The sequence below is a fragment of the Oncorhynchus tshawytscha genome, linkage group LG18 (assembly GCF_018296145.1).
Source record: "Oncorhynchus tshawytscha isolate Ot180627B linkage group LG18, Otsh_v2.0, whole genome shotgun sequence".
In the NCBI taxonomy this organism is placed as follows: domain Eukaryota; kingdom Metazoa; phylum Chordata; class Actinopteri; order Salmoniformes; family Salmonidae; genus Oncorhynchus; species Oncorhynchus tshawytscha.
In genome coordinates, this window is record NC_056446.1 from 23,180,304 (window position 1) to 23,189,697 (window position 9,394).

General features: G+C 48.1%; 1 protein-coding gene across 1 annotated transcript in view; it reads left to right on the plus strand.

The window, feature by feature from the left end:
• tulp4a (TUB like protein 4a) overlaps positions 1-9,315 on the plus strand; it is a 55,478-nt gene extending 46,163 nt beyond the window's left edge. Inside the window, exons 9-16 of the mRNA XM_042300506.1 lie at positions 193-427; positions 1,433-1,577; positions 1,870-2,014; positions 2,118-2,211; positions 2,471-3,302; positions 3,369-5,219; positions 5,257-5,959; positions 6,139-9,315. Of these exons, the coding sequence (XP_042156440.1) occupies positions 193-427; positions 1,433-1,577; positions 1,870-2,014; positions 2,118-2,211; positions 2,471-3,302; positions 3,369-5,219; positions 5,257-5,959; positions 6,139-6,255 (4,122 nt within the window). The 3' untranslated portion in view covers positions 6,256-9,315. The remainder of the gene's footprint in view (positions 1-192; positions 428-1,432; positions 1,578-1,869; positions 2,015-2,117; positions 2,212-2,470; positions 3,303-3,368; positions 5,220-5,256; positions 5,960-6,138) is intronic.
• Positions 9,316-9,394: the final 79 nt, after the last annotated feature.

The following is a 9,394-nucleotide window of genomic DNA, read 5'->3' on the forward strand; positions in this document are numbered from 1 at the left end:
GCAGTTTATACAGACTGACATTCAATACAAATGGTCATTCAGGGACATAATTCCAGGGTAAGATAGAGGGTTGAAAAAGTGTTTAGCAAGGGATAAAAATGCTACTTGACTTGAGTCAGCATCGGGAGTCACCGCTTTGTGCCAGAATGCTCCTCATCCATTCATCCTTTTTCTCTCTCTCTCCACCTCTAGCCCCCCATTCCAGACCCCAACAATATGCGTGACTTTGTGAGTTACCCGACGGCGGGGAACGAGCGGCTGCACTGCACCATGAAGCGGACAGAGGACAACCCTGAGGTGGGCGGGCCCTGCTACACCCTCTACCTGGAGTACCTGGGGGGCTTGGTGCCCATCCTCAAGGGCCGACGCATCAGCAAGCTCCGTCCCGAGTTCGTGATCATGGACCCCAAGACGGACGGCAAAGCAGGTGAGGTTTTCTGGCGATACTGTGTGAGGAAAGTGTTGGTGGTGTTTGTTTTGAAAATATCACCTTGAAATCCTGCTCCATTATGGCTGTTCTAACGATGATTCTAGATGATTCTGTTGCTTTGGGAGCTGGTTCAGCTTCTCGTATGACTGCTTTTTACTTAAAAAGTGTGAAGTCAGTATCTTCTTGTTAATAACCGTTAGTTACTCAAATATAATTTGTCAAAGTCTGCTGCCTAGCCAGAGTCTCCTTCCCTGCTCCCCTGGTACTTTTCTGTTCATATAACATGTAGGACTAACTTGTGGTGAAGAAGTTTCAGACAGTGTTGGTTGGCATGAGTGTTCTCAGTGTTAATAGTCCCCCAGCCAGCCAGCCACAGTACAGAGCAGACTGGGCCCCTGTTAACTACTTAATGGCCTCTGGTATCTACCATAAATCACCTCCCTCTCCACTGCCCTCTCCTGTGATAAATGAATCCAGCCATGAAATGTATGCAGCCCATTCACTCTTAAATGCTGATCAAATAAATGATCTTGACCTAAACTGGAGCAGTTGCGGGCCCCATATGAATGAGAGAAGTTACTTGGAAACAATAGTTTGGGGGACTAAATAAGTTGAAAATGTTGTGTTAGTGAGTGTGTGTCTGAAATTGGATATGATTTAATGTCAGTTTGTTCTTGCATGTCTAAGAAGAGGTGAAGGAAGTGTGCCCTCTGCTGTTAACACTGGGGATATGTATTTGTTGTGATAAAGGAAATAAACGTTGGTCAAGTCACAGTGGTTAGGTTGGATACCTATCAATGTCAGTTTGACTTATATCCCCATATGCAGAGATATACTGTAGTGCCTCTTGAGTCAGTGAGACTTAACGAATGATCACCCTGATGATATTATTCATAGAGCAGTAGACAGACACCCATCATTTCCCCATCACACCAACTTCATTGTATTACCCTCCACCCATCTTTCTTTCTCTCCATCCCCTGTTTCCCTCTCTCCTTCCAGATGAGGTGTATGGGAACAGTCTGATCTCGTCGATGATAGACAGCTGTAACTGTTCAGACTCCAGTGATATAGAGCTGAGTGACGACTGGGTCGGCAAGAAATCCCCAAAGATATCCAGAGGCAGCAAGTCTCCCAAACTTCCCAGGTAATAAACAGCCTTTATACTGCATTCATTAATGAATTACAAGCATGTGTTTGATTTAGATTCTTTGTTTTACTCACCATTTTGGGACGATTCTATTATTTTGAGTTCACAAGGAAACCCACATGTTCTGTTTGGACCTATAAAGTACTGACTAAGCCACTGCATTTTTGTCTACTAATGCTGCTTGAATGTTATGCACTGTTTTGTTTCGTTTGTTTCACTGCATCCCTAAACCTTTCTCTTTCATGTGCTACCTTCTCTGTAGAGACTTAGTCTGTCCCTTTACCAACAGAATCAATATTGACCCCAGAAAGTCCCCCAAACTGTCCCGCGCTACCCAGGAGATCTCGCGGTCGCCACGGTTACCCATCCGGAAGCCATCCATTGGGTCCCCAAGTCTCACCCGCAGAGAGTTCCCCTTAGATGACATCACACAGGTAATGGACCGCATTCTGATTTCCTTTGTGTCCTATCATCATACATTTGAGTTTTAGGGATTTGAAGAAGTACTGATTTGAATGTGGGTTTTGTCTTTTACAGCATAACTACCTTGCTCAGGTTACATCCAACATTTGGGGAACAAAGTTTAAGATTGTGGGACTTGCCACCTTCTTGCCAACCAATCTTGGTGCAGGTAACTACCAATCAGTTACTTCTGAGGGAAATTAAAATGATTTAACTATGATTCCAATGAATGTAACAACCTTCTCCCCTCTTTCTTTTGCCCCTCCCTTCTATTGCTTTCTCTCTATCCCTCTACTTATTTCTCTCTCTCTCTCTCTCTCTCTCTCTCTCTCTCTCTCTCTCTCTCTCTCTCTCTCTCTCTCTCTCTCTCTCTCTCTCTCTCTCTCTCTCTCTCTCTCTCTCTCTCTCTCTCTCTCTCTCTCTCTCAGTGATCTACAAGACAAGTCTGCTCCACCTGCAGCCCAGACAGATGACCATCTACCTGCCGGAGGTGCGTAAGATCTCTATGGACTACATCAACCTGCCTGTGTTCAGCCCCAACGTCTTCAGTGAGGATGAGGATGACCTGCCAGTCACCGGGGCCTCGGGCGTGGCCGACGACAACCCTCCCTGCACTGTCAACATCCCCATTGCCCCCATCCACAGTCCCGCCCAGGCCATGTCCCCCACCCAGAGCATCGGCCTGGTCCAGTCCCTCCTAGCCAATCAGAACGTCCAGCTGGACGTCCTATCCAATCCCACGGCCATCTCCTCTGTGGCTTCTGCAGGGGGGTCGTCTGACCAGGGCCAGGACACCATCCTGACCGCCCAGTACACGGTTCCCAGCAGGTACTCCAGTCCTGGACAGGTCATATTTGGAGGGCTGGAGATGAGCCGGCTTCTGGTTGGGCCTCCTCCCTCTCATCACCACCAACAACAACAACAAAGCCATCCACAGAGCCATCAACAACCACTGCAGCAACATCATCAGCAACAACAAATTCAGCATCAACAACAACAGCAGCTTCAGCATCACCATCAACAGCTACAACAACAGCAACAACGACTAGCGCAGCAACATCACCAACAGCAACTGGCACAGCAACATCAACAGCAGATCCAGCAGCAGCAGATGCTGCAACACCAACAGATGCAGCAGCAGCAGATCCAGCAGCAGCAGCAACACATTCAACAGCAGATCCAGCACATGCAGCAACAGCAGCAGCACATCCAACAACAGCACCAACAACAGCTCCAGCACCAACAACAGCTCCAGCAGCAGTTACAGCAGCAGCAACACACACAGCAGCTGCAGCAACAGCAGCAACAGATACAGCAGCATATGCAACAACAACAGCATCAGCAGCACCATCAGATGCAGCAACAGCAGCAGATACAACAGCACCATCAGATGCAGCAACAGCTCCAGATCTCTGTCCCCTCTCAGGTGTCAGGTGCAGCGGTGCACCAGCTCCAACAGGGTGCGCTCCAGATCCCTGTCCCCCACCCTGCAGGGGGGCTGGTGGCTGAGAGAAGGGTCAGCGTGGAACATGAGCACCTGCTGAAGATCAAACCCACCCGCTCTGCCCCCCAGCTGGCTGAGGGGGACACGGTGGTGTTCAGCGCCCCTCTGGAGCTCAGCAAGATGAACCCCCCGCCCCCCTACCCTGGGACGGTGGCCGCAGCTGCAGCCTCTGCCTCTGCTGCAGCAGCCAACGCCGCCTCTGGACAGGCTGGGGGCAGTAACGGCACCCCGCCGCCAGTGGACCTGTGCCTGAAGAAGGGAGAGTTCTCCCTGTATCCTCCTGGCCAGCAGGCGGCACAGTACCCAACGCCGCTAGGCTACGAGCGGATAACTACGTTCGACAGCAGGGGTAACGTGGAAGAGGTGTGCCGGCCTCGAACGCGGCTTGTCTGCAACCAGAACATTTACACGCTCCAGGTCCCGGGAAGCTCAGCAACCCTCCGGGTTACCTCCTCTTCTTCCTCAACAGACGGGAAGAAAATCCAGCTGCCCTACGCCTCGGCAACCCTCAACAGGCTCACCGTTCCCCGCTATTCCATACCCAGTGGAGATCCGCCCCCCTACCCCGACACAGCCAATCAGAACACCACAGGGGGGAGGAGCACCGGACAGAGGCTGGACAGCAGTCTGATCCATGCCACACTCAGGCGGAACAGCCGAGAGGCCGCTCTCAAAGTTTCCCAGATGCTGGACCCTCAGAGGACCCTGCCCACTAAAGCCAAATCCCAAAACGCTGCACTGGCGGCTTCCTACCAACAAAGGGTGCCCAAAGCCCTGTACACCTGCAGTCAGTGCAGTAGTAACAGCAGTGGGCTTAGCAGTGCAGCCAGCAGTGCTCCCAGTGGGACTGCGAATGGAATCGCAGGTGGTACAATCATTAGACAGGATTTTCCTCCAGGGAATGGAGCTCCTCACAGCACGGTGATCGTCCACTCCAACAGCGCTTCTCCCCTAGTCTCTCAATCCTCATACAACCTGGATGGCTCTGGGAATGGAGGAGGAGGTGGGAACAGAGACAGGGCTGACTATGTGAACTCAGCCTTCACAGAGGATGAAGCACTGAGTCAGTCATTGAGGCATCTGGCACTAGGGGGTGCAGATGTGTCTGGATTGACAGTCAAGAGGCCACCGCCATACCAGTGGGACCCAGCCACCACTGAGGAGGTGTGGGTGCCCCAGGAAAGGACCGGTACTCTGAGCTCTGCTGGCCCCACCGGACCCCACAAACCACCCCCGCTCATCCTCAGCCCAGCCCAGCACCTCGACATCTCCCGGCTTCCTTTCATCCTCTCCCCCAAGTCCCCCACCAGCCCCAGTGCTGCCTCTTTCCAGGCTGCCGCTGCAGCTGCAGGTTACCAGATCTCCCTTCAGTATGCTCCTGGCACAACCTACAGTGGTCCCCAGCAGCAGCCCATGCCAGGCTCTCCCCGTCTCTGCTCCCCTAAGGAGGTGGTGGCCCCTGTCCCTTTCAACCAGCAGGATGCCACCCTGGTCCTCCCACCTGGCTATCCAGCCAACCTGTCTAACCTGGCCTGCTGCCCCCTCCCTCCAATGTACCCGGGGGGAAGCTCCTGTGCCGGGCTCCCCATCCCCCCCATTGCCCTACACACCCCCTGGGGCACCTACAACCCCTGCCCCCCCATGCCCAGCCCCTCGGGGACACTGCCCCCCATGCCCCCAAGCTCTCTCAGATGATGGTGGACAAGTCAGTCCTCTCTCCCCCTCCTCCCCCACCGCCTCCCCTCCACCGCCCCCAGCAGAGCTGCAGCTGCAGGGTCATGGTGGCTCACCAGAGGCCATGGCAATGGATGCCGGAGAGGGCTTCCACGAGGTCCTCTCCCTCAACGAGAGCCCCGTGCCCAGCAGTGCTGAGAAGTTTGGCAAGAAGAACCGCAAGCGGGCAGATGGCAGGGCTGAGGAGGCCAATGCACCGGCCATCGCCGAGGGAGGCAAATCCAAGAAGGAGGGCCGGGCCCTGGGTGACTTCAACTCTCTGATCTCCAGCCCGCGGCTGGGCAGCAGGGAAAAGAAAAAGCCCAAAGGCCAGAAGGAGCAGCAGCTGAAAGCTAAGAAGCTGAGCAAGGCTCCCACAAACAGCGAGTTCCAGGACAGCTCAGAGAGTGAACCTGAGCTCTTCATCAGCGGGGACGAGCTGCTCAACCAGTGCCAGAGCGGCAAGAAGGGCTGGAAGAGCAAGAGGAGCCTACGGGCGGCCAGCGAGCTAGAGGAGATCAAGTGCCGCAAGGCCAATGAGAAGGAGGACCGCGGGTTGGGAAGCCAGGGCTTTGTTTATGTGATGGCCAACAAGCAGCCACTGTGGAATGAGGCCACTCAGGTCTACCAGCTGGACTTTGGGGGACGTGTCACACAGGAGTCAGCCAAAAACTTCCAGATCGAACTGGAGGGGAGACAGGTGAGGTGGCTAGAGATGTAGTTTTTACACATAGATGGGAAGTTTGAATCCATTAGTTCATAAGAATATGACATGGAATAAATATAATTCAGCATTCAGTAGGGAAATAGCTCAGACAATCTGAAATGTTTGTTAGCTTCCTGTCTATGTTCTCTGACTGTGTGTTTGTTTGTGACCAGGTGATGCAGTTTGGCAGGATTGACGGCAACGCCTACATCCTGGACTTCCAGTACCCGTTCTCTGCTGTTCAAGCCTTCGCAGTGGCTCTAGCTAATGTTACTCAACGCCTCAAATGAGGTCCCACCCCCTCTTACACTGAATACTAGCGAGGATCGGAACACCTGCTGGAAGGACAAGATTATTTAATTTGAAGTTACTTTAATATTGGAGAAAAGACTGAAATGAACTCTGTTTGCATATCGCATCGCAAGCGAGAAAACGAGACACTGTGGTGCTGCACTGCCCAATGTGGCCACCAGAGGGTGCAATAAGCATGGGCTGCAGGCGTTGGAGCAGGGCCATAGTTTGCCTTGGCACAGTCAGCGGTCCCCTGTACTGCTTACAGGGCCCAAGAGCTCAGCTTTCTGTAGTCGTCATGCAAATAAATGCTGCTTTAGCTAATGAAAGCTAGCTAGTGGAAAGACTTAACTTACAACCTTCTAACGGTTTGGGTTTCCTGTCGGTATGGTCCCGAGAGATCAGTCGTTCTCTCTGTGCGGTTTTAAAAAGGAGCAGCAGTAATACTTGAAAAAACTATCTGGAAGATTGAAGATGTCGTTTTTTTCTTTCCAGAGCGTACAGGTACTACTGGGCACTGAAATCCGTTGCTGTATGAAACCGTTATCATCACTTTATAACACTGCTTTGGCATTTAGGTTTTTACACCTAAAGATCAAACTTTCTGGGGGGGAAATCTAGGCTTTTGAAATGTTATTTTTTAGTTATCTGCCATGTGTTTTGTTACAATCCAAATCTATCTTGGCTGGATTTGAGGTTTCAATATATGCATTGTATTGTTGGAGCACTAGCACACGCAAATGCGCAAGTTGTCTGATTTCCCTGTTGTCAGAAACTCTGGAGAGGTAAAAGATGTAAGCTGAACGGCAGTCCTTGGAATTTGAAGGAGAAAAAAAGATGATGTAGCTCATATGGTTTAATGTATCTCTGCATTTGTTTTTCCTCTTGTTACGAATAGGTCATACAGTATTCAGATATGAATTTTAACATTGTAATTGTTCTTCGTATTCATGTTGTTTATTATACAATCTTAGTACCTTGTTTACATGGATTTCAAGATGTCTGCTTTATTTGGGAGAGACAGAGACTTAATTGAAATGCTGTTCTGTACACTACAAAATCGGTGTGTTTTAAAATGGTTTTACAGAATAGTTGTGACCGTTATCCTGTATCTCCCATTTTTATCATGGTGACATGTTGACGGGGACACAAACAAAGATCCTAGAGGTAAGAGTTCACCAATCCGACCTTTGTTTCCCTGACATGAAGTAATTTGTCACTTGCTGTCACTTCTGTGAAGTGAGCGTCATCGTGTAGGCGTGTCCTACTCTTAAGCCAACACTAAATGAGTAAGCAAGGTACAGGAAATATTTTTGTATATTTCACCTATGCCATTTCATTATTATTATTATTATTATTATTATAATTTTTAAGTCATGTAAATAACTGCCACATATCATTCATAAATATTGTAAAATGATCTGGTGGAGTTGGACAGCTGTTTTCATTGTAGCCCACTGTGTATGTTCAATATTATGGCGGATAGCTGTAGTACAGTAGTATAAATATAGAAATACACTATAATCCCTGAGAAACCTGACATCTTTCTATTCTTTCAGTCTTTGAAGATAGCTTTCTTCTTAATTGAGGTTATCTTAACCTGTTAGAACTTGGCAAGCTGAAACTGCAATCATTTAAGCTGACTAGTTTTTGTTAGACATCCAGGCTTGGGTCTCTATGCATTGTGAACAGTCTGCAGGGCTGGGGATGGATGCTGGCGCAAAAGCAGATAGACACTTCAAATATTTGCGGACTTAAGTGTGGTAAGATACCTGTCAACATCATCCACACTACTAATTTTCAAACATATCATTGGAAAAAATGATTTATCAAACTAAAATATCTATTTGATGGATGGTTAGGATCACTTCAAAACATGTGTGCCAAAAAATGGAATTACTACAATTTGGAAGATTAATACAAAGGGGCCTAGATCACTTGTGTGACAGAGAGAGATCACTCCGGACCAGATCCACACATCATGGTCTTGAAAGCAATGAGATTATTAGATTAGGTTTGTATTTCTTCCTCTGAGCTGCATGTGATAGTTGTTGGTTGGGGTGGGATTAAGATGGACCTGATTCAAAGAAAATACAATTTCTTAAACATGTCCGTCAATGTTCATTTTGTGTTAACAATTTTGTTGTGCAATATTTTCTAAAGAAAGGTCCTCCCCTCACCAACACTGTTTGACAACCCTTCACTTTCACACTAGTAGTGTGGGGGAAACTATAATATTCAATTTCTTTTTGCTGGTCTGTACATTTATTTATGAGATTTTTTTCTTAAGCTAAAGGCTGTACATAACTTGTTGACTTTGCTGAACATTTCTTTCTGTTGAAAGGGGTTTGTTACTGGTGTAGCCTATTTGTCAGATCATGGGAGGGGGTGGGCAAGTAGGGAAGAGAACTTTTCAATATGTGTTCTGTGAAGTTTGCAGTGGATGGGAGAAGATCTGAAGAAGTGCCCTGTCCTTGAGTGTAGTTGGTAGTAGTCATTTAAGGAAGTGTGTGTCAAGTGTGTTCAATTGTGAGGTCAACCGATCCCATAAGTGTTATCTATGTTAACTTCTTCAGTGTGTGTATTTCCACCAATTCTCCCCCTCGAGAAAGCTAAACCTTTTTCACTCCGTTAAGAGTTTTATCATTTTGTTTATTCTCACCATGCAATGGAAATCTACGCATACATGGTGTTGACTGACTGGTCAATTTTGATTGTGTATTATTTCAATACAACTCACACATCAGTCCACATGACATGACCGTTTGGATAAGCCACTGAAAACATGTATAGATCTCCCTTGGACACTGGTTTAGGATTCTAAATGAATTCATTTGAGGTGGTAACCTGTAGTAGACATTGTAGGATTTGGCTTTTCGTTTGATCAGAAATGTGCTTTGTACATGTAGTTGTAGACATATATAGGAAAAAAAACTTGAAAAAATCTGAGTGATTTGGTGACTGAATGTTTATAGTGAACGGTAGTAAGGCATGCCATGTTAATTATTTTACAATTGTATATGTCACGCATCTTTTGAATAAAATGTAATTGTTTCAGATTTTGTTTTGTGTGTCTAGTCTGTTTGGGATGTGCTATTTTATTGTTCAAGCACTACGGAGTGCCATGGAACCCTGTGG